Source organism: Parasteatoda tepidariorum, chromosome 6 (genome assembly GCF_982258835.1).
Source record: "Parasteatoda tepidariorum strain Cologne lab strain chromosome 6, Ptep-v5.0, whole genome shotgun sequence".
In the NCBI taxonomy this organism is placed as follows: Eukaryota; Metazoa; Arthropoda; class Arachnida; order Araneae; family Theridiidae; genus Parasteatoda; species Parasteatoda tepidariorum.
In genome coordinates, this window is record NC_141760.1 from 82,709,856 (window position 1) to 82,736,189 (window position 26,334).

The 26,334-nt window shown below is 31.4% G+C and overlaps 1 protein-coding gene across 1 annotated transcript; it reads right to left on the reverse strand.

The window, feature by feature from the left end:
• Nucleotides 1–114: 114 nt before the first annotated feature.
• Nucleotides 115–17,459, reverse strand: LOC107439291 (retinol dehydrogenase 14). The gene is made up of 7 exons (XM_087166109.1): nt 17,319–17,459; nt 13,488–13,745; nt 11,506–11,745; nt 7,342–7,434; nt 4,085–4,276; nt 1,828–1,937; nt 115–386 (listed from the first exon to the last, which is right to left on the reverse strand). Exons 2-7 carry the CDS (start codon nt 13,726–13,728, stop codon nt 198–200), a joined length of 1,065 nt encoding a protein of 354 aa, XP_087022235.1. The 5' UTR covers nt 13,729–13,745; nt 17,319–17,459; the 3' UTR covers nt 115–197.
• Nucleotides 17,460–26,334: the final 8,875 nt, after the last annotated feature.

Genomic DNA, 26,334 nt, shown 5'->3' on the forward strand with positions numbered 1-26,334 from the left:
GATACACACGCATGATGTCGTTTACAGGTTTCGAATTAAATCCTATTTAAATCACATACTTAGACATAATCAATTCACTTCTTCAAGTTGCAATTACCCAATTGAATAGTGACATTCTGCATGCAATAAAAATTTATATCATTACATCATTTGTATAAATAGTTACATTAAAATTTCTTTAAGATTTAGATACATGTTTATAGATTATAAAATGGTACACCGACTATTTTTTCACTCAGCCGGTAAAGAGCTTGGCTCATTTTCCTGTCCTTCGCTATTTTGGAAAACTCAACTTTTTTACAATACTTGAAAAGTTGGCCATTTGTCTTTTCCAAGCTCGGATCAACTGCGAGTTTAATGGCAGTCTGAGCTGCTGCTACCGGAGTCTGGAAGAAATAATAGTATTAAATAAATAAAATAAAATTAAAATAAATCATTATTCTTGTCTTTTATGTAAACTTTACTCTATACTACAATCAAACCCTGATAAAGTGAACTAAAGTTTCAGATTCATTTGGCAATGAACAAGCGACAACTCTCTTTTGGCGACAAAAGCCAAGAGTGCTAACACTGAGACGCGTTGGCTACATTTACCAACTACTAACAAAAACTACTTTTAATTATAGTCAAAAACGTACATCATGTGTCAAAATTACGTATATGGTTGTTAAAAATGATAGATTCTTAAATAAAGATATATGTATTTGGTCTACAGGTAGGTTTGAAGGTTTAATTTCATTAATCCGTCCAGTGCCGTTCCTGGGGTGGCGAACGCCTGCGTGCAAGAATAATTTTGTGCGCCCCTATATACTATACTTATACTTCGAATAGTTGAATTTGGCGCCATTTAAATTGGGCGCCTGCGTGCGGGGCATTCGCTGCATACCCGCCAGGAACGGCACTGAATCCGTCCTATTTAGCCGCGATGGCTCTTGGAATAGAGCGTTCGCCTCCCAATGAGGTGAACCAGGTTCGAATCTCAGTGATGCTGTTAGATACGAATTCTGCATACGGCTTGCAGCGACCACAGTACTGACGTGAAATATCCTCAGTGGTAGACGGATTATGGATTAAATTTCCTTTTCCGTCACGATAATCGTGGAAGGTTTTCATTTTTTTTCTCACCATGTAATGCAAATGCGGGTTACTTTCACCAAAAAGTCTTCCATAAAGCCAAATTTCTCCCAATGCTTGGACTTCTGAATTGGGGTCAAAATTACAAGGCTACGGAATTGAACATAAGTAGTCGTAGGCTGTTCAACGACGGTAATAAATATAATTTAAAAAATCCGTCTTATTTCGTTAATTCGTCGTCAGATTTTTATCACGTTTCTGTTTTGTTTTGCTTAAATATTTTAGCAATCGATAGTCCCGCAGAAGACTGATCGTTAAGACACGGTTCCCATCACATCCCCGAAGTCGAGCATCACTAACTGCGGTCAGTGTGCGGGTGGGTGACCACTTGGAATTGTCTGCGTAGGGACTGAGGGTGTGCGGTATTGATCCTCGTTAAATTGTTCTACAGTAAAGTGCGTGACTTCGCGTGCAGGTCGTTGGGCTACCGAAGCGGGGGTGACATCCCCTCTGCAGAGGATCAAAGTTGCGATGGTATGTCTTCGGATCATTCTCAGGGATGTTTCCCAGACCGTTGCCAGTAGCCCATTGTGCAGCTCTAGTGCGACGTAAATGAACTACAGCTACAACAACTATAATATTTACATTTTTAATTCATTTCCGACAATGACTCTAGAAATATATATAAAAGCAGTAGTTACAGAATATTCCGTATATTGGAGGGAAATGTTAATGAGGTCTTTATATACTTACTTGCCCAAATAAAAATGTCATGTAAGATAAGCATTTGGAAAATAGAGACGTTGAGTGATAAAATAAACTTGTGTTCACAAGGTCCAAACATACAGTGTTCACTGTAACTGCTGCGAAAAAAAAGAAGAAAAAGTTACAAATACAGTGTTGCTGTGACATTTCTGAATTTAACTTCAAATTAAAATGTTCAATTCTCTACGGTTACTTAAAAGCTTAATATTTTTACAACTTTTAAAAAGCTTAGTTTTCTCTCAGAACAATAAAGACAAAGGAAGTAAATTATAAATACAAGCTATAAAGGCATTCAAAAGTTTATTTAAACAATAAAAATCTTACTCTTTCCGTTAGCATGGCAAAAATAAAAGCAATTAAAGATACAATTGTATTACTGGTAAATAATTTATTAGAAAAGGAATAGGTAATACTATCAATTTTTAAAGCAGTGCTATCAAATTTTTCAATCATCCTACCATATTTGAATAATTTTCACTTCCGAAAACACCAATGTTGGCACACTTTTGATATCGTTAGTAGTTTGTTTGCAATCAAGTAGGAGGCTGTGTGAGATTATTGTAGTCTTTTACCCTGCTATACATCAACTGAATTCGCTTTTATTACTTTAATAATACTTTTTTATTTTAAGAATTAGTGTATATACAGTATATATAGTACAGTGTACAGATAGTGTATTCATTCTAAGTCAATGATTCTTACTTTATATTGTACAGTAAAATTAACTTTACTAACTCTTACGTGTATCATATTATAGTGTAATTACAAATTTTAGTGCTACTGAACACAAAAAATGGTGTCAGATACTTTGTATTAAGTAACGTAGAAGAACATTCTTAGTTTTTAGCTGTACCAGGAACTTTTCCTGGTTCTTAGTGTAATGGATGGTGTTTTCAATATATACTATGTAAATAACAATCTCGATCTTTTGACCAGCTCTACTTCCGGTTAGAAAGTATACAGCTGCTTATTACAGCTTATTCTATGAGGCGATATTTTCAAACTGATAATTTTGATTTAATAAAAGAAATAAATTATATAGTTTCCAAGCTCAAATCTGCTGTATTTCATAGGATATTAATGATATTAAGTAATTTTCGTTAGTTTGTAGTAAGAATTTGTTTTTGTTATTTATAGATGTATTGTTAAAAAAGGTGACATGGTTGTTAGCTTTAGAAGGAACTTACTTTTTTGGCTGTACTTCTTTTTACTAGCTTATTACTGTTTGTTCTTGTTGCAAGCCGTGCATCATACATTAGTGTTAGCATATTGTTAGAGTAGCGAGATTAGGTTCATTTTACAAATTATCAATTAGGGTTTAAATTTTGAAATTGGTATATTGCTTACAAAGTAAGAAGATTCTTTTTTTTTCTCAAAGGATAATTCTTAGACTTGAAATGACAGGCCTTCAAATAACAATTTTTATAACGCGAGTGCGCGCGTTTCTTTGTTTTAAAACACAAATAATAAACCAGGTAATAAATACGCGTACACAAGACATATAATACTACTCAAAGTAATACAAAATATTAAATTCTAAATTGACAAAACTATCTTTGAAGGATACACGCTTAAAAGCAGCAGAATTTTCAAAAGAAACAATAATTGAAGCAATAAAGAAAACAATGGAAATAAAAATAAAAATATGACCACCGAAGCCGACGTCTTCAGGGGGTACCGGCCTCGGTATTATTTTCTCAAGATCTTGTTGAAATTTCTTTTCTGATTTGGTTTTATGTATTTCATGTATTTTTTCTTGGACTTCTACAAAACCTTCGGGGTACTGAGAAAGTTAATTTTGGCATTTGTCCTCTCTCTCAATAGAAAAGGTTTTGTTTTATGGTTTCCGAGGCCGAGGTACCCCCTGAAGACGTCGGCTTCGGTGGTCATATTTTTATTTTCATTGTTTTCTTTGTTACTTCAAATACTACTCAAAGGATTCTCAGAACACATTGATCACGCTGCGATCCAAATGGCTTCAAAATACACGGGAAACAGTAACCAGGAAGTATAGGCAGTAAAGAGCTTGCAGTGCAGCCATATAACACTTAGTGGAAAACCACTCTGGTGAAGTAGAGTAGTTACCACTATTTTTGGTTTTAAGATACAATCAAGTAGCAGCAAAAACTATTTCAACGAAATAATTTTTCTTCCACTTTTCATCTTTTGCGTATGACTCAAAGCTGTTGCTTCAAAGAAAATTTTGGTTACAGTAAAATTGTTGGGAGGGGAGATAATGGCTTACCCGAGTTCAGAAGTTTCAACGCTAATTCTCTAGCAAACATAATTTTAGCTAAATTGGAATTAGCGTATTTTTGCTGATCAGAGTAGTCTTCGGTGGATGAAAAATCTAAATCCTCTCTTTCCAAATTTGAGAAACGATAAGCAGAGGAAGCCACGTTGATGATACGGCTGGGAGAACTCTGCCTCAGAATATCTAGAATAAAAATAAATAAACAAATTAATAAATAAGCTGACTCGAACTCGTTTACATCATCATTATACAGCGTGTTAATGCAAGAACTGTAAACTTAAACCCTAAAATGCTCACGCAACTCATTTAAGATCGCTAAGCGGTCTGAGCTCGTTTCCGGCATGCTTTTCTGCCTTATTCTTGATTACCATGGTTTTTCAAAGATCTGTTGCCAAGGAAAGCCACAGTTTAAGTGCTTTATTCTTGTTTACCATGGTTTTTCAAAGATCTGTCACCAAGGAAAGCCACAGTTTAAGTGCCTTACACTCGAAGCAAAGCGATGATTTTAAACTATATATCAGCCGTGAAGAATTATCTGGGCTTTAGAACGTTTTGCAAATTTTCATGAGCACAGATAATGCAACATTTGAGTTAGTTTTTAAATATTAAAAAATTAGACCACAACTGGCTTTCATTATCACAAAACTGCGGCTTATTGACGTTTTATGCCATTTTCAGTCTAAGCATAGACAGCGTTGGCTTTAGATATTCTAAACTTGATCTAAAGGCCTGGTTTCTTAGGACAGGACGCCGTCAGCTGGAAATCAGCGCTAACCTTTGATTGGTCCATTTGTGAGCTTGATAGTATACGTCATCGAACGCTCATCTTGAACTGCAATTGCCGTCCAACTCAACTGCAGTTGGATTACAACGTGACGTTAACCACAGAAGCAATGGCGGACAGCATCCAACAGCACATTGAAATCAGCCAAGATTTTGATTTTGATATTAATCATAGCTTCTTCATTAAACATAGCACTCTTCATTTAGCTCAGCTATAATGTGTTTTTTCTTGGACAAAGTCATTATTTACTCTCTAAAACACTGGTCGACAATAACAAAATCAATATAAATTCAAAATAAATATTTGTTTACGTTATTAACGCATGCGCAATGAGAGATAATGTCTGCGTTGGACCAACTGCTCACGCTGAGCTAACAAAAAAGTATTTTTTTGGCGTCAGCTCTACGTCAACTTTCCGCTGACGCCCAGATAAGGCGTTAGTTCTAAGAAACCAGGCCTTGAGCTAACAAACCAGTATTTTGTTGGCGTCAGCGGGACGTTGACGTCACGCCGACGCCCAGATAAGGCGCTTGTCCTAAGAAACCAGACCTTAACAGTTATGAGTAACTGTTTCAAACTTACAGCAGTTATGAAAATAGGATATTATTCGCAGAAAAGCAACATTTCGTAAGACGACGGAACCTTCGAATAACAGCCTTAATATCCCACTTTTTATACATATCTTTTTACTTCTTTTTAAATATACATATTACCAGCTAGGCCTTCTTCTTCGCTACCACTTCAAGATCTGGCCCAGATTCAATCTTTTATTTCACTTGTGTAAGATGGATTACTGAGAAATTGGCAATTTTAACTGATTTTCTAATTGACATTCGTTCTTAAAAACGCAATTTTATAACTTACATTCTATTCAAGTGATGGTTTTTTTCGCCTGTCCTAATTTTTAAGTATATATATATCAAGATAAGTGTATCATAATATTAAGAACATTAATTCCACTAACACTAGATTGCCTAAGGAAGTCATTTTGACTGCTTTTCAATTTCAATTAGAAAAAACAATGATGTATATAATGACATAATTTCTTAGAATTTTGTGACTTTTTGTACAACATATAATTTTTTTCTCAAATCTCCGAAAACTGAAAATAAAAAATTTGCTCGGGTTAAATATCATTGTGAAGACGACGCCTTAGTAATATGCGTGTTTTGGAACTCTTTATTGCCTTTGTTCATTTCCCGGAAAACGCCATTGTACTTCCCTTTTAATTTCCTAATTAAGAAAATTATCATTATTTTTAATATTATCCAGAAGTAAATAAGTAAAGTTGTCAAAAATAAGTTTGCTTTTAAATGAATAAATCTAGTTTGAATAAATCAGAAAAACCGAAAAAATTAGGATTCGAATTAGGTAATAGTCTGGAAATAACTGTATTTTATTCATACCCGAGTTCCATGACTTAACTTTTCATGTTAGCTTCACTAGAACTAATATTTTTTTATAATCACCAAATATATTACCTTACATGATAAGAACAATTATATTTGCTAAATAATCTGCGGCACTGAAAATAGAAAACCGGTCTAAATGATGACATCCGACTTAACGAGTTAAGCTGATTTTAAGAATTTTCTAGTTGGATGTCATTTTAAGAAGAAAAAAAAATTATTAATTTATTCTGAAAGGAATTATTTGGAGTTTGAGATGCATTTTAGAAAAACTGAAATTTTAAGCGAATTTCAAACAAAATGTTAGGCCCTCAAAATGTAGCTGAATTTCTTTTGACACTATGGCGACCAGAATCCCGGAATTTTCAGACACCTTCACCTTACTATAGATTTTTTATTTTATAACCGTCGTTGAACAGCCGACCCAATTTTTTATGGTTTTACCACTACTAATGTTCGACTCCGTTGCCTTGTAATTTTGAACCCTATCCAGAGGACATTGGGAGAAATCTGCCTTCGTGGAGGACTTTTTGATGGAGCTAATCCGCATTTGCGTTATATGGAAAGGAAGACCACGAGAACCTCTCATGGTTAGTCTGACGGCAAGGGGACTCTAACTCATGATCCGTCTACCACTGAGGATATTTCACGTCAGCACTGAGGTCGGTGCAAGCCGGATGCGGAATTCGTATCGACTGGGATTCGAACCCGGTTCGCCGTATTGAAACGCGAACGCTCTATCCCCTGAGCCATCGCGGCTCTATCGAACTTATAGTGGCTATAGCATACTAACTCCTTTTTTGTGCAAATCGATCAAGTATGGACATAATTTTAAGGTGTTATGTAATCGAGCGACCGCCGTCTTTGATGACGTCATACCTAACCTAAAATACTTTCGACACCAATAAAACATTTCTGAAAACAAAATTTCTCATTCTCCCAACTCAAACTGAATGCACTAATTTTCTGGACCATACTGACTCTGGATAAGACTAACTGCCAGTGATTATTCAATGTGCGATTACTGTGGCAAAAAAAAAAAAAAAATAACCTACCTAAAAGTAGTGTCGTCAGCAAGAAGTGTCCTAAATAATTAGTCTGCATAATTGTCTCATTGCCATCCTCCGTTTCATCTGGTCCTAGATTAACTAAAAAAAAACAATTTATTTTCAAATATTAGAAAAAATATTTTCATGACAAGGAAAGATAATACCTTCTTCAGTAAGGAAAAATAATGATCGAAGCGGAAGTTAATGGAGAAGATAGATTAAATGTAAACTTAACACCACGTTTTGCAATACAATCAAAATTTGGCATCGATTGCTGTTACCTACATAACTCATACAACAAAGAAGGTGAACCTTTATTCAATTAGTGTTCCAGCTAAATTTAAATTTATTATTTTCAAGAATGTCTCGTGTGTTAATTTTCTACTTAAAAAAATTATCAAACCCTTATACAGTGCTCAAAAAATAAACGGGCGACCAGGAACGTTGTAGGGTTCAGTCTTATTGGTTCGAAGAATTGACCGCAAATATGCTTATTAATTAGTGCAGACGATATTTCAAACTACGAAATCAGCAAAAAAAAAAACTTTCTTTCTCTGAATGAGCATACCTTTTTGATGATGCAATCGAATTTCTAGCTCTCAAAATTTAGGGGATAACCGCAATCTGGGAAATATGGTCCTAATTGTTTGGTCAAGAGAGCCGTCGAAAGCTTGGACCCCTTAATGTTAATTTTACTTTTTGTGTATTTCGCTATATCATGAGAATTTTTAAGCGAATTAAAAAAAATTTGCTCATAATTATAAAATTCATTTATCCAAAGATAATATATTCCATACAAAAAAAATAAATTTTAGTAAATATTTATTAATTTTTATTTAATAATAGTAAAAAAAAATTTGAATTGTTAGGTATACAATTGTTTGCTTCATTTTAAAGTATGTAATTTCATATGGCAAAATACAAAATTTGGGGGAAATCGGCTGAATAGTTGCATTTTTTTTAAAATGTTATTTAGAGATATTTTTTCGAAACAGAAGATATTCAAATACGAGATGTAATAATTGACTACTGTAATAAAAAAATAGAATCAACTGAAGGACTCGAAACTATAAAATGATGAGGCAAAGTTTTCCCGAAGGTGACATTTTTACACGATACTAGTCCTTAATATTGTTTCTAGATAGGTACTTTCCAAGTTTTTTCGAAATTTAATCTAGATTACAGCACAATGCAAAGCGATTCAATAAGCAATTTTTCTTCCTTCTTCTAAGACAATTAACTTCTCAGTCACTTGCATTTACCATAAAAAATTCCTTAAGTAAAAAAATTTTTAAAGGAGGATATTGAGAGCTACTTTTCTAGGAATACGAGTTGATGGCACTCTATTGTGCCTTCAAAGACCCCGACGTCATCAAATTCATAAAAGTACAATGAATTAAATGGGCTATTTAAATGGACAAAGAACATTCAACACAGAAAATATTTTTGGCCACACCCTCTGGAACAAGAGATAGGGGCCTACCCTATCTCATATGGGTTAACTGCCTAGAAAGGAATCTCGCCATTTTAAGAGTGATTGATTGGAAAACTATGGGCAAAAGTAGAGAGGCCTGGGGAAAAACTCTTGAGAGGACCAAGGCCTACCCAGGGTTGTAGTATACCACTGAAGAAGAAGAAAAAGAAACAATTTTTAATAAAGTTTCTAATTTGTAAAAAATATTTACAAAAAGTTTTCGTTCTCCGACAAAAAAATAAAATCTGAATACCAAAATCGGAGTCAAAACTTCGCTGGACAAAACTTCGCTTAACAAAACTTCAATAGAGAACTTAGCTTTTCAAAATTCATATAAAAATAATAATAATAATGCAAACGGAATCAAACTAAAAACAAAAAATACTTCATACTGTAAGTTTTAAATGTGTATAAAAAATAGTATTCGAACTTCAATTGCTACATTAAAATCAAATTCAAAATCAATGTTGCATTATTCGAACATTGGCAGGTAAATGGTTAAATTAAAATAATAAAATATAAAAAAAATTATTTTAATATTTTTATTTTATTAAAGTTAAATTAGTTATGAATTTAGAGCTTTAAAACATTAAAATTTCTAAATTTACATTAAGCTTCCTTTATTCCAGTTTCTCAATTACAAAAAAAAAAAAAAAAACTATAAAAAAATATATAATTTAATATATCTACTTTTATTAAAATTAAGTTAATTATGAATTTAAATTTATGGAAATTATTTAACATATAAAATATTTTCTATTAAAACTAATGCATAAATTAATAATAATTAGTAATTTTAGAATTCATCAGACTGAAGTTTTGTCCATTCGAAAGTTTGTTCAAGCGAAGTTTTGTCCAACGAAGGAAAAAAATCTATAGTAGATTTTGTGAAATATAATATCACATAATTTATTAAATATTTTTGATAAAGGAAATTCAGAAATTTTTATAGCTAAAATTATATTTCATTAATAACAAAATTTAAATTGACTGCAATATTTTCCATTTATGTTTGAAGCTAAATGAAATTGAATGAGAAATGTGTTAATTGTACTTTTTACATTTTAAAACTTATAATTTAGTATAATAATAGATGTTAAATTCATTGTAGTTAGTTATAAGTTTTTTTTTAACTAATTTAAAATTAGAAAGTTATAAATAATGCTGACTAACAGTAACACTTATTTAAATACTCCAGCAAACAATAAACTGTGTAAAAAAATTTTTTTGATAAGGAATTTTCAAAAACTTTCCCTATTTCAAGGCTTTTTATTAAAATAAGCAAAAACGAGAAGAATTTTTAACTAAGCCTTTTTATTAAAATAAGCAAAAAGGAGAATAATTTTTAATTAAGCCTTTTTATTAAAATAAGCAAAAACGAGAAGAATTTTTAATTAAGCCAGTAGACCAGAAAAAACTGACAAAACCCAGTAGAGTTGGCAGCTATGCCCAAGAACCAGGGCGCAAAATAAAAAAGGGATCACCCTGAATAACTTTTGATCTAATGAACGGATCTTCATGTTCTAGGATTAAATCTTAATGGTTCGGGGGTGACCTTAAAAATACTAATTAAACAGAGCAGACGACATTTTAAATTGCGAAATTTACTTTCTATGAGTAAACCTACTTTTTTGTTGTTGATGGATTTGGATTTCTGACCCCCAAATGTCGTATTAATAGTTAGATTACGAGAGCAGTCGAAAGTTAAGCAAAAATAAGACTTTTTTAAAATTTTATTTTCATAGGAACTATTTGACCGACTTCGCACAAATTTTGTATTTTGCTATGTAAAATTGCTTTTTTTTAAAAAATGATGGACCAGAAATTGTACACCTTACAATTCAAAATGTTTTCTATTATTATTAAATAAAATAATAATAGATTATAATAAATGAACTAATAAAAAATAATAATAAATGAAAAATATTTACTAATAGTTATTTTTTGCATAAAATTGTCATTTGATAAGCGAATAACTATATAATGGGATGCAAAAAGTTTTCAATTCGCTTTAAGTTCTGGAAATAGGGGGAAATACGCAAAAGGTAAAATTAACATTAAGAGGTCTAAGCTTTGAGCCACTCTCCTGATCAAACTATTGGAACCATATTTTCCAGATTCCGGCTACCCCCCTATTTCAGGGGTCAAAAACCATTAAAGGTATTGTCAGACCAAACCAAAAAAGGTATTGTCAGAAAAAGTACGTTTTTCTGTTTGAATTCACAACTTAAAATATCATCTGCACTAATTAATTAGCATGTTTCTGGTCACTCCCTAGAACCATTAAGATTGAGTTCTATAACGTGATCATCCGATTATTAGATCGAAAGTTATTCAGGGTGGTGTGGTCCGTTTTTCATTATGCGCACTGCACAACACTCTCTTACATAAACAAATACATTATTAATTTTTTTCTCCAATGAGCTGCATAATCGGTCTTGCCGATGAGCAGACCTAGTGCGTTCTCCAGAGGTGGTATCCACTCTTTCAGGACCACCACAGTGGGTGAGATACCGGTGGTCATGTTAATTTGGACGTCTAGTTTTTGCTACACTAGATGGCAGCACCGAGACTCTATTTGGATGCTAAAGTGCACTAACGAATACATTATAGTATGGTCTTTTTTAAATTTTGTGACCTCTTTTTACCTCTTTCCAGATCGTGGAAACCTTGAATTAAGATATTGTTTCAGTTACCTCCAATGCCGGCATTGTTGATTAAAACATCTAATCGTTCTTGACCTCTGATAATTTCCCGGGCACATTTTCGAACAGATTTGAAGGAGCTGAGATCCAAATGCTTGACGATAATGTTTTCATTTCCTGTGGAACATGTGATGGCTTCAGCAACTTCGGCAGCTTCTGTCAAATTTCTGCATGCCATTATGACACGGGCACTTCGTTCTGCCAAATCGTAAGCTATTGCCTTGCCAATACCTGAAACATTTATCTGATTATCATAATAATAATCGAAAACAAATGGTTTTAATGGACTAGTTCACTTTCTTCATAGTCGTTAAAAATTGGAAATACAAACAAAATTAATTTTATAATATACTATTTGAAGAAATGGAATTTTAATTATTTTTTGCCCGAAAGAAATTAAATAAAAACAAGCATCACAGAATTTGACCAACTGGGAAGATTAAATTTATACATGTATATTTCAATTGGGTGAACAAGTACCGGACGGTGGTCATTGCAGATGGTGAGATCAGGAACCGATATGGATATGTTCAACAGGCTTACTCGGAAAATTAAATTAAGTAATCAGCTCTAGACGAGCCGCTATATAGGGAAGAGTGGGGTAAGTCTGCGGGTAGTGCCATGAGACCGGGTACATCGATTTTATTGAAATTAGTTCTATTTTCTAGCGGACAAATTCAGAAATGTCTTTTTACTTTCCAAGATGGTGTATCTACTACAGTCCCTGGCCAAATTATTATACGCACTATAAGATTCTATGTAAAATCTTAATTATCAGGTGATACTATACAGCTTTATTGTTCTTGCGCGGCTGAAACCGGTTTGCACTTGTTTACCCTCGTGTATCTATTGGTTAACATTGTAATGCAATACGTTAAAAATAAATACAAAAGGAAGGATATAAAAAATCTCCTGAATAACAACCCATTACATGAGTGCTTAAATTTTTACATGTGTGTATTAAATATTTATTCGTCACTATGACGTCATAAATGGTTTTTGCCAAGGGCTGCAACTCACTAATACTTTAATTCATTCTTTGCAAAAGGATTTTTGCTTTTGAGGATGCTAAAGCTTTTTTCTCTAAGAATGATGGGACGGTAAAATCTAATCAGTTTAAGTCTAGAGAATGTCTCGTAAGGAAGACAAGAAAATGCTCTAATCCTGCTGTAGAGTGCTTATAGCTTTTCTTTCTGGAGAAGAATCCTGATGGTAGAGCCCTTCATGATTTCAAACGAGCTTTAGTGATCAACTTAAAATAACATCTTCGAAAATAAGTTAGCGATCTATGTATACCACGATGAAAATATTTGGTTTCAAACTTTATCCGAATTATTTCTTGTACTTATAAGAAGAAAATATTTCTCGAACGTGCTTAGAATCGATAGATAATAAATTTAATTTTCGGAAAATTCTGCTGTAACAGATGAGACATATGTGTCGCTATTATATATTTTTTGCTGATGCTCTAATTACAAGCAAAAATATATTTTGGTATTTTTTAATAATAAAAAACAGTTTAATGGTAACTACAAAAAATTTGCTAGATTATCGGAATTATATTTGTACTAAAATATAAAATCAAAAAAAAAAAAAATTTTGTTTAAATTTTTTTTCCATTTATATTCAAACATTTATCAATAATTGAATTAGTAAATTAACGAAATTTCAATGATAAATAACTGTTTTTCTTCGATCTAAACAACAGCCAATGAGTACAAATTTGAAGAAATATTGCTTGGAAGTTTTTACCCTTTAACGTAGAAATAGACAGGAGTTTCATGCTTTATTTCATAACTATAAATTATTAAAATGCTAAATATAATATTTTTCACTTATTTTGTCCTAATATAATACAAAATAATGAAAAAAGTATTAAAAATAAGTTAAAAAAAATTCCTCGTCAAAGTGTTAAGAAACAATCACTGAAAAACAATAAATTAGAATAAGAATGATAGTTTTATATTACATACCCGAGTTAGCTCCTGTAATGAGGACAGTTTTTCCAACCATGCTTATACCACTTCTGTAACGTTTCGACTTCAGAACCAGGTAAATTTTTAAGAACAAACCCAACAGAAACACACACCCAATAAAACAATATAAAACATAACAAGTTGCAGTAAAAAGCACATAAGCAGTGTTGAATGCAGGTGCCATGATTGTGTCAGCAATCGTAATCTTATCTAATGTAATATTTATTCCATCTCTCATCTTCAAAGGATCTCCAACTAAAAATTAATAAAAAACTTATTAATTAACCATTAGCTAAAATCAAATATAGATTTTCGGTAGGTAGGTGCTTCATTTACGTCGCACTAGAGCTGCACAATGGGTTATTATAGCGATGGTCTGGAAAACATCCCTGAGGATGATCCGAAGACATGCCATCGCAATTTTGATCCTCTGCAGAGGGGATGGCTCCCCTGCTTTGTTAGCCCGATGACCTGAGTGTGAAGTCGAGAATTTTACAATAGAACAGTTTAAAGAGGACCGATACCGTGCACCCTCAGTCCTTACGCAGGCTGATCAAAGTGGTCGCCCACCCGCTTACTGACTGCAGCCAGAATGCTGGATTTTGGTGTTCTACTGGGAACCGTGTCTTTATTACCAGTCCACTGCGGGACATAGATTTTCGGATAAGAGGTCGTTTCTAATATGGCTTTATTCATTGGTCCGAAACTCGACGACGGTTGGTAATTTCGTACACAGCATCCAGCTTGTGGTGCATTCTCACTGCTAGTGATTCACACATGCACGAGCAGTCCATCTTACATGTAGTCTTTAAACAGTCGCAGTGCGTCTAGGGCAGACGAATGCAGTACAGATAGCCCTATTACACCGGCTATAATTCTGATGAAAAATATCTAAATAGATAATAAATCATTGTAAATAGATCATTGGTCAGTGTCTCCTTACCGTCGGCCTGACCATGCGAGGTCTTCTTTTCCGAATAACGCAAATATGGGTAAGAGTTTCACTCGAAAAGTTTTCCAGGATGGCTTGTTTCTGTTTGATCTAGAAGCTTCTGTGCGCTCTGAGTTGGTTCTAAAATTACAAAGCTATAGAGGGGCCTCCTTGGCAAGGCGGTTACACCTGCCCTGTAGCGTAGAGGCAACGCGTTCAATCTCACCATAACCATGGACTCTAGAGTGTGCTATCCGTTCTTCAACTTTAAAAGGTCTTATAAGCTGCTTTCTGCAATGAGCACACGTGCCTGCATAAGTATGTGCAACAACAGATTTGAAAAAATAAGGCTAAAATTAAAAACCTTAATTTAACTGCAAACAGGCCAAGGTTATATTTATGTGTTGAAATGTATTTTTTAATAAAAATTTCATAATTAATAACCTTAATATCTTAGCATGCGTGCTGAACTTATCGTTAAATCTAATGAATTAGCTTTGTGTTGGTTTAAGTACTAAATAAAAAAATAATTACAGCTTACAATAAAAATAATTCAGCTACTCAGTGACCTATAGCAAAAATCACTAATATTAATTGTTTGTGGTCACCAAACTACTTTTATTTTGACATAACATTGTTTTGTTGTTTTATATTTTACTTTAATACATAGATGCGTAAACTTTTATCGTAGAAAAACAATCTTCAATTGTCTGCTTTTAAAATTTCTTAGAATGTTTCTCTTGAATCATGCAGTTCAATAGATTGTTATTATTATTTTGTTAAGACTACTCTTCAGTAATTAAATTTCAAAACGTTTTGTAAAGAGCCCGGAAAATTTGGTGGGCCTGAATTTGCCTTGATCAGTCCTGGCTGCAAATCCCATATGGATCGGATGTTATATGGATTGATTCTATATAAATCAGTTGTTTATGCCGGTAATAAGATAAAATATGACTACATCATGATCTGAAAAGTAGTATACATGACTTGTTTTATACTTTTATTTATATCTTCAATGTGCTTCATAATAACTAGTCCCGCAGTGGACTGATCGTTAAGAAACGGTTCCCAGCAGATCACCGAAGTCAAGCATCTCAGGCTGCGGTCAGTGTGCGGGTGGGTGACCACTTGGATCAGCCTGCGTAGGGATCGAGGGTGTGCGGTATGGGTTCTCGTTAAACTGTTCTACCGTAAAGTGCTCGACTTCGCGTGAAGGTTGTCGGGCTACCGAAGCCATCCCCTCTTCAGAGGATCAAAATTGTAATGGTATTCTTTGGATCATCGACAGGGATGTTTCCCAGACGGTCGCCAATAGCCCATTGTGCAGCTCTAGTGCGACGTAAATGAACAACAACAACATGATAACTACCTTTAATATATTTTTAGAATATTTTTAATGTTGTCAAAAACATTTACATTATGGATCGCAAAATAATATTTAAGCAAAAGGGCGAAAACCGTTATAAGACGATGACTAATAACTATTTAGGCCTTTCAGATCAAAGTAGGGATTAAATCACCAAAAACCGAAACCATAATTAAGCTCTCACCTCAAATAAACTGGTTTTAGATTATTTCAATGCCTCTATATTGCATTTTTTAAATTCTATAAAGAATTTAAAAACTTCTCTGCTTTTTTTTCCAATTCAATAATTAATTTGTGATCCTTAATTTTACATCATTTTTTACAAGAATTCTAAAACTAAATTTTAAAGGGGATTATTACGGAACACCATGTAGCATATGAATATGCGCGTATCTGAACTTAATGTTCATATTTTTATCCTCTAGAGATCCAGCGTCCAAAACCTTGGTCAATATTTGGTATAATTTTATCATTTAAAAATTATTATTCATGATTTTTTTTTTTGCTGCTTAATTGTCCTTACAAAGTGATTATTTATGCAAAAAGCAAAAAATATAGTTAATTTTACTCTTGTTGCCCGGAATTTTTAATTATAAGAAAATTTTCAAGTTCGATTCAAGTAAATCTTTTGGACTGTATTATGGCAAATAATATTCTGTTCATGGCCTTAATATGAAGAAATACTCTATAAAAGTATATGTAATGAAATATTTATCATTTATTGCCCTGTAATTAAACAAAATAGTAAGGTTTAAGTAATTCATTTTTTTTTTCAGAAAGGAATTTTATATCGCATTTATGAGTTTTTTCTAAGCTATATATTTGTAAATAAAAATCTACCATTTAGTGCTCGGGTCTCAGATTAAGAAAAAAAAAACTTTCAAAATGTTGCTTTAAATTTATATAACCTGAATAAATTTGGATATAAATAATTGAACATGAGTGCGATTTCGAGTTTTGTACCCCGTTTTATTTTGTAAATTATAGTTGCAGGAGAAAAAATTTACAAGCGCTGAAGTATCTAGAAAGTTAACTCTAGATCAGAATAAATAAAATAACGTTTTAATATTTTTCGAAGATAATTTAAACCGCGAGAGTATAGGCGACTAATTAGAAACTTGGCGACTAATTAAAAACTTAGCTCTTCCCACCTTCCCCGATGATTTTCGGAAAAAAATTGTATCATTGATTCGTTGTTTATCATTATTTTTATTCTATTTTAAACATTTTTCAGCAATTTATTTATACAATGACTATTCTCATTCCAAAAATACAAACTTTAAGCAACAAATTCAAGTAATAAGAAATGCTTAAAAAACAACATGAATTTTAAAATTCGATCTTTAGGTCGCTAAATCGACCTCGCTTCTGATTCGAAAATCAGAAGTAGGGTGGAATCAGTTCCGATTTGTTTGAAGGAATCAGTTCTGATTGATTCTAAATCGACCTTGGCTAGATTCACGCCTAAAAAAAGGTTTTGAATTTCTTGTGTAAGGGTGTTACCGATAATTATTTAAAATTCGGTACTTACCAGTTGGTATTATTTTCGAACTACTTAAATTACACGTACTACGTCTGTCTATATAACTGTAAAATGTTTTGTTCTAGATTAATCCCTCCGCATGAAAAGTTTTAAGTAACTAGTCACGGAAGCGTGACATTTTTTAGCTGTAGGCGTTGAAATAACCATCAAATAAAATTATTCATGATAATTCGAGTGATATAGCAAGTATATTCAGTGTTACTGAAATGTTCCGTTCCATTGATAGAAATACGATTAAAATTAACTTATACGAGTTGTAACGCTGTAATTTTTCTGGAATGTGAACTAGCTAGTTTATGTATACTCTGAAATCGAATTCAGAGCTAGGCTAAATGCCGTACCAGACCTGTGCATTCAACAGTCAGACGTAAAACCAAATTTTAAAACTAGTACAATTGATAAAACAACGAAAAACTTGATTTTTTGCATTTAATATTTTCCAAATAGTGATCTCTCGTTGCTTAATATGTTCACCATTGCTAATAAATTTTAGTCTATTCTTAAAGGGTTATGCCAAAAAAAATTTTTAAAAAATCGATCTTTAGGTTTTTCTAGCCCCCAAAAAATTTTTTTAACTATTTTTTCTACACGTAGAACACCTTTGAAATTGGAAATTAAGGCAGAGAATAAAATTTTATTTCGGAGCTATATTATATACCGCATAAGAGTATTATATATTACATAAGAGTTTCACTTCTGAAATAAAAATAAGTTGGTTTATAATTGCATTCTGGTTAGGCCTCAAAAATTTTAAGATACATTGTTGTTGGAAATCCTATTCGTAACAAATTAAGCAGTCTTTATTAACAGTAATCTCAGGGGAACTCGACATTTAAATACGTATCATTCGCGTTAAGACTTATTACTTTCATTAAAAAAATCGCGGTACTGGTTAAAGTAGTATACCTATTGACACACTGAATGCCGACAACCTTTCAATATTGTTATAGTTTCACCTCACCTGTGAAATATCATATTTCAAAACTTGTAAGCATGTTCAGTAATTTAAATGTATCCCACCTTTCCGAAGACGGAGTTGTTCGCGAACCTCTTGACTTGATTTTCCGTAAATCGCCAATAACGGAAATCTCCGTTACGCCAAAAGAAAAAAAAGAAAGTCGATTTATATTGCTAAAATTATATACTATCACTTTTGATTCGGATTTATTCCCGTATGGCTGGAGGGGAAGAAAGAGAAGTCGATTTATATTAAATTACAATAAAATTGAAATTTAATTCATATAAAATCTTTCAATAATCTAATTTTCCGAAAAAGTAAGACAGGTATAGATTGGCCAAAATATCCATTGGATTTCATACTAATTAAATTAAAGCACGTAATGAGTACGGAATAGTATCAGTAGAATCATTTAATGGTTTTTGAAATCGATAATTATTTCAGGGGATATGAAAAAATATTTTTAAAAAAAAGTGAGCGCAAAACAGATTTATTTTGATCTTTTTTCAATAAAAAAAAAAAATGCGGCTAGAAAGTTAAATAAAGCACAACTTGTCAACTACTGATGTGCGATCGCGTATAACTTAATGCTTATTACCTTATTTAGTTTCAAGAGTACTTTGGTTCGCTTAAAAATAAATTAATTTAATAAGTACTTCAATGTGTTGATGTTGTTAATTTACGTCGCACTTGACTTGAGCTGCACAATGGGCTATTGGCGACGGTCTGGGAAACATCCCTGAGGTTGATCCGAAGACATGCCATCACAATTTTGATCCTCTGCAGAGGGGAAATAAGTAGTTCAATAGCAGTATTTAAACGGGAAGAACAGTTCCAAGAAAAGAAATTCCACACAGGGGGGTAAATAACACTCCGCGCGATGCGGGGGGGGGGGGGTTAGAGGTGTACAATCAGTTGCTCACCAGCTTTTGTGCGGCCCGAGGAAGCACCTAAACATATAATTTTAAAAATTATAATTGGAAATTTTGAAATGCGCATTTTTTAACGAACATTATCCAAATCAATGTAATTTTTTATCCCTTTTTTCGGTGGTTATCGTAACAAATTTCAAAACGAAACGAATTCGCAACGAAATTTTTAACAAAATACGTGAATTTTTGTAATCACTTTTAACCCTTTGACGGTTATGAACGAGTTCAGCTCGCAATCGAATCGTGCTTCACAATGCACGCAAACGAGTTCCGCTCGGGTGCAACAAGATTTCGACCGTAATGGTTAGTAACGAGCACTACTCGCGTAGTGAAATTTTTCCCCAATACGCGCTGACGAGCTGAGCTCGTTCGCCATTATTATTCTGCATTGACTATGTTAAAAACGAAAAGTATGCAAAAACTGTTATTTATGTACTACGAATACTTTAAGAAATTCTTAAAACGCGTGAGGAGAGCTATTTACCGCATCCAGAGATGCCAACTTGCTCCGCTAAAAATAGTATTTCCCAGTGATAGCGAAAGTCAAGTTACTTTCAGTTTTGTATTTTTCCTTTTAAGTAATTCTCACCACTAAATATCAAAAACTATAAGTATCATATAAAATGCAACGTTAAAGCAAGTCGTCTGGATACTCTATTAAAAAGTAGGCGTAACTGTCCTTCTCCAACGAAATTTACTACATAATTTGCTACCACTTTATTATAACAATTCCAGAAAGCGGAGAAGTTGACATTTAGTCAGAGAAGGGTGACATTTTCGGAAGAGCGGCGTTGAAAAACAGCTGCCACTTTCGACTACTGTTTGCTCGTAATACTGCGCGAATTAATGAAACGAAAACTGCTCATTTCCCTGACCGTCAAAGGGTTAAAGCTCTTTATTTCTGTCTAGTTCATAGAGTTAATCTATGTGACTTTATTAATCCTGTTTAGGAGGTTATCCACGCGTTTTTTTAAAATCCTGATCTTTTTGATACATACAAGCGTACGAGTTTCGAATTGTACAAATTGTCATCACTTTTGACGTGCTTTGTGTCAACATTATCGTACCATTTTCCAAGTACTCTTTTCGTCAAGTACTATTTCTGTATCGTTTCTCTAAGTACATAACTAAATTTTGACTTATACTCGTTTTTCTAGGTATCGTATCGTTTCTCTGAGTATTATTTTTTTCAGCTCTTATTGTAACGCATTTCCACACGAGTGGGTAAATTTCGCTTCGTGCATTTAAATGGATATTTCCTTATTTTTGATACATTATAATATGACGCGAAAATTGACGTGGGTATTTTTTAACAGTTTTAAAATTTAACCTTCATAAAATCTCTTATAATTCACTAAAGATAAAAATATACTGATCTGAATATTGAATCGTATTTAGAGCTATAATGCGATATTTTTTATTTTAATTCATTTTAGACCCCATGCTACTTCTTTAATTAAAATATAATTTGCATTTATGTTGCTCAATAAAAATATGTACCTATTTTTTACTTTCATTTCAGAACATTAGAGTTAATTTATTTTAAAACAAACTTTTGTATTACTTAAACCATGTAAAAAAACCATCACTTTTCCCCAGTCTATATATTTTTTCGACAAATCTGTTTTTTGATAAATAAGTATTTTATTTTTGTAAAATATCAGTTTGATATTTTTTAGTTCTAAATGAATTTTAACATTTAAAAGAATTTAATTTTATTTAAGTATATATTACTAAGTTGACTAGAGCCGGATTATACCTTTCATAGGCCCTAGGCATAGTCGTTTTTGGGCCCTCCCCTCCTCCCCTCTTTTCAAAATATATGCTAAAATTTTCTTGCATATTTTTTTTTTTACATTTTTATTAATATGGATTTTAATTTATGAATTTGTTTATCGAACTTTATCTGCAATATCGACAAGTGTAATGCATAAAGTAAGAGAAAAAAGAAAGGTACTCCTAACTTTAAAGAGAAAAAAAAATGGTAGAAATATAACATTTAAAAGAATAAAAAAATTTACAAGTTTAGACAAGAAAAACAAGTTTAAAAAATACAAAATTCTCAGATTTATTTTTTAAAAATAGTTACAATTCCTGAATTAACTTATATATACAAAACCAATGATTAAATAACGCAATGTATTTCATACCTAATTAAAAGGGGGGGGGGACAATAAAATAAAAGGAAAACTTAATTAATCTAAATAAAACACTTGAAAATTATCGAACCCAAACGATAGTTATAAAAGGCACTAGCATAAATATTAAAACCCGGAACAAGGCAAGATCAACGGAATTTTTTTTAAAAAAAACCTAATAATAAAATTTATGAATAAAAAGAATTTATTGGGTGCGAAATTTATCGTAAAAAGAAAAAAAAAATCAAACGTAGTGGAATCAGGAAAACAAAACTGTTTTTCTGATTCCACTACGTTTGATTTTCTTTTTTAATTTTTTTCTCCCAAGTTTTTCGTAGGCCCTAGGCACGTGCCTAGTGTGCCTATAGGTTAATCCGGCCCTGAAGTTGACTGATGAAAAGAAAAAATAAAAATATTTAAAATAATTTGATTTCATGCAGCTGACTGGCAAAAAGAATTGCGTCTTAAACACTGATATTTGTTTTAAAATTATCACAATTGCCGTTAACATATATAAATTACACACCTACTATATAAATTACAATAAAAATATTTTTCTTTTTTAAAATATTTTTTAATTCACTTTTCAATTATTAATACTTAATTAAACTTTGAATATATTATTGTAATAGAGTGAATAATTTTCTTGTATTTATTAAGAATAAATTTCATTTAAAAGTCGCATTATTTTAAAGTCGCTTGCAGGGGGACGCACATAAGTTTTTGTACACCACTGTTATTTTTGTTTAATTCGAAAAAACATTGATATGTCTTACTTAAAAAAATAATAAAATAACACTGAAGTAATTTAGTAGAGTGGCTACCAACACGCAGAAGAATAAAAAGGTGAATTTTCCTGACTTTTGAAACTGGTAGTATTAATGAAACAATTATTTTTTCAGTTACTCTTATACATGTATTACAAAACACTTATACGTGCTATTGTAGTTAGAAAAAAAATTAAAAGACCGATTTTTTTTGGAAAAAATATTGATCTTTAACGCAGTGGCCACCCTATTAATGTATATTTGCAATATACACTATTAAATTAATAAACCATTGCATTGCATTAGTTACATTAAGTGATAGCACATATTTGACAAAGAATCAAATATTCGGCATTGGGACAATCTAGCCTTCTGGAGGACTTTTTTTCATAGAATAAACCACTGCACAAAAGGATTACGCATGCCTATCTTACAAACAATGTTTCCAAATGTTACAGGGGGGGAAAGAGAATAACTCCAGGACACAATATAATCACACACACATTTAGAAAAACACAGTAACATTTATTATGAATAAAAAAACTATTCATAAAAGATACATATCTTTGGCACACAATACAGATTTCAGTACTTATATACAAGAAAATATTAATGAAAAATAGTTAGATGAAAAAAGTATACATCTTGAATATATATATATATATAAAAAAACAGTAAAAAAATACAACGTTTAATAGTTTTAACAGAGACATATATATACACAAAAGAGATTCACTTTAAAAATGCACGGAATTTATACACAAAACATTTAACAATCTTCATACAAAAATAAGTTATCTCCACAAATAAAATTATGTGAGAATCAAAAATTTCTGAATATGATTCAAAAATACATATTTAAAATAGAATTGTGCAAGCAATTAATAGATTCATTGGCTAATTAGGAAATTTGTCACAATTACTCAAACCTTTAATAAGGTTAATTACTAACTCTTTACTCTGCACTTACACATTATTTCTAGTACTTAAAGGTGTGGATTAATAAAGTTTTACAAATTCAGATATTTATTCAGTAAAATATAAAATTAGTCATGTTAAGGTGCTTTGACATTCATTTGGTTATCTAACATTCAAGATCACAAAGATCAGGTAAAAATTCGATTGCAATTGTATAAACATGCGATTTTTAAAGTACAGGAAGACATTTATTAAACTAGTTTAAGAATGAGAGGATTGATGATTAAAATACTTTCCATTTATCAAAATTTTCAGATTTTAAAAAAATTATTGATCATTTGTTCAAATTAAGAAACTTAATTATATGAAAATATTTTGGATATGGGGTTAAATTTGAATATAGCAGTAGTTAAGTAACAAATCTATAAACACTTTAAATGTCAGATTAGATCCACATAACACATGATGTACAAGGCAGAGTGTTAAACAATTTGGCATGCATGTTCAGTTGCATAGGTGGTTGCAATTTTTAAAAATAATAATTTAGTACCAAAATGTAGGAGAAATGAAATGAACAAAAGTTAGCATTTATTATTTCTAACATATACAGCTCAATATAATAATCCCAATTCCAATGTTTTAATAATTGTAAACTTTGCTTGAAGAACCAAATTAACGCCAATGGCAACTCGTGGTACAATTTTCTTTTTTGTGCACTATGATGGTGGATAAGGAAATTATCAAAGTTTCATTGTTAAGTAGTCTTGTGTGATGATAACATTAAAGGTATCGCAAAGCATGGTAATAGGTGTTTGCAACATGTGGTAGAATGAAAATATACTATATTGAACTGCCACCATATGAAAGGAAAGCCTGTCAAATTGTTTATTCCACGTTTGCATTTCTATGAAAGGCTCGATAAGACAAATATTACTAATTACTCTTATGAATAGTTTTTTAAATGATTTTATAATTTTAATACTATTCTTTATAAATTTTTATCATGGGTCTTGTTACTTAAATTTTCCAATGATTTTTTTTCTTCACAGATGGTTAGCACTGAATTTTTAGTTGCTATTTTTACTAACTATTTTATACAAAAAAACTTAAAGCACTTACATTTTTTTCTCAGCAATTTTTGCTAACTGTTAGATTAGTCATTCTAATTTTAAAGTTTTTTTTTTATATTTTACTTTACTTTGGTAAGTTTGTTTTCAATTTTGATTTTTAACTTATTTACAATTCTATTTTTTTTCTCGAAACATAGATACATTATAAAGAGTAATTTTTATCTTGGGATAATATTCTTTTTTTTATTTCTTTCATAAAGGATTGTGTCCTTAGGAGAACCTTAACGTTTATTCCATCAAATTTTTTTTCATCATACTTCTAATTTTATTCTGTTTCTCTCTCACTCTGTATATACACTCTAACAACTGTGGGATCTTTATAGATTCAGTCAGAAAATATTTTTCTTAGAGGTAGCAAAAGTAATTTAATAATCAGAGCTAAAAGAGCCTCACTTTTGTCAACCATTACAGATAAAATGCTGTTTTGAGAAATGGTCATAGTGTTAAGTCTTTAGAATAGTTTTATAAAAAACTAAATTTGTTTGAAAAAAATTTCTGCTTCAATTCATGATCACTGGAAAAATTATATTATGGAAACTACAGATGTTGGAAACTGTTTAGATGGATTTTTCCTTTTTCACATTGAAACTGCTTTCTCATCTGAGCACAATTTTTTATTACACATTCCAACCAGAACATAAGGAGATCTAACCTGGAGTTTTTAAATTCCACAAAATACTATATAAAGTATACTAAATTTTGTAACAATTCCATAAACAAATTAGAGGAGGTTACCACTGATAATATAAGACTTTAAAAACTACAAAAATGATTTTATAACAATTTATTGGCAACAAATCTGATTTTAAAGTGACTTGATATATATCTGCTCAAAAGAATTACCAACAGTTTAAAAAGACGTTTTTAAAGAAATTATTTTACAAATGTTTATAACTCAAAAATATTTTGATATCTTCTCACGTAAAATATGCTACAATTTTATTCAAAATTATATGCACACAGGAAATAATCAATTTCTGCAGTTTAAAACCCAAGCTACTGTAATCATATGAGGTATTTGTGGAGACAACTTTAATTGTACAAAGGCTTCGAATAAAATATGACGGTGAGAATTAAAGAAGTGCTAATTTAATTAAACAATAAAAAATATATATGTATATATATATTGCACAGGCAAGTCTCTAAACAAGGCAAAGTGAAAATTAAAGGCACTTTGTCTTTTCTTTGGTATAGTGATAAAGCTCATTATATTTTAATATTTAGCACCTTTTTTTATGGTAAACATATGAATTTAATTGCACATATATTCTTATCATATTTTATCTTTAGATAGTTGATTTTCTACATCAACAATAAACATATACACAAATATACACTAGTTTTATCTGTTCGAAAAAAATAGGGAAAATAATAGTTTAAAACTGAGAATAAAATTAAAAACTTTGGACACAATGCAATATTATTAAAATTGCATAACAAAAATAAGCAAAAATAAGCATTTAAAATTATAAGTTCTCAGCATATAAGTAGTCAGTTGCTCAAAGCATAAGACACACTAATGCAAATTACAGTTACAAATATTCTAGGAACAATTAAAAAAACACAAATTTCAACAATAAAAACAGATGCACTATTTACTGAACTGTTAAAATATTACAAGATATCATACAGCTGCTCAATAAGAAGAAATATAGGTAAATCATTAAGCCGTAGTCTGCCAAGTTACCTCTCCTTGGCTACAAAACAAACATTAAAAAAAAATATCAAACTTTGTTCTAGTTTAGAAAAATCCTGCGTTTTAACATATATTTTTGTTTGTATGAATCCCTTGTCAACTTTTGTTAATATAATACATTTAAAATTATAATATTAGTTATGTTTTAAATAATAAAATTTTATTCATTTTTGCCAATTTTTTTTAATGGTGGCCAATTATTTTAATGGTTTCTCCCAATTTCAATTATCATGAAGATAATAAAAAGAAATAGTGTGTTTGGGGTAATGAATTGCACATTGATAAGAATAAAATTTCATCCGTTTAAACAAATAATCAAAATTAACTTAAACACAAGAAATGGTGACATTAAACAACATGACATAAATTTTAGTCAATAAGAGAAAAATATCTTGAATTAACGTCTTTTTCGTTTCATAAACTTAAGTTAATATAATTTCTCAGGTCTGTGCTAGTGATATTAAA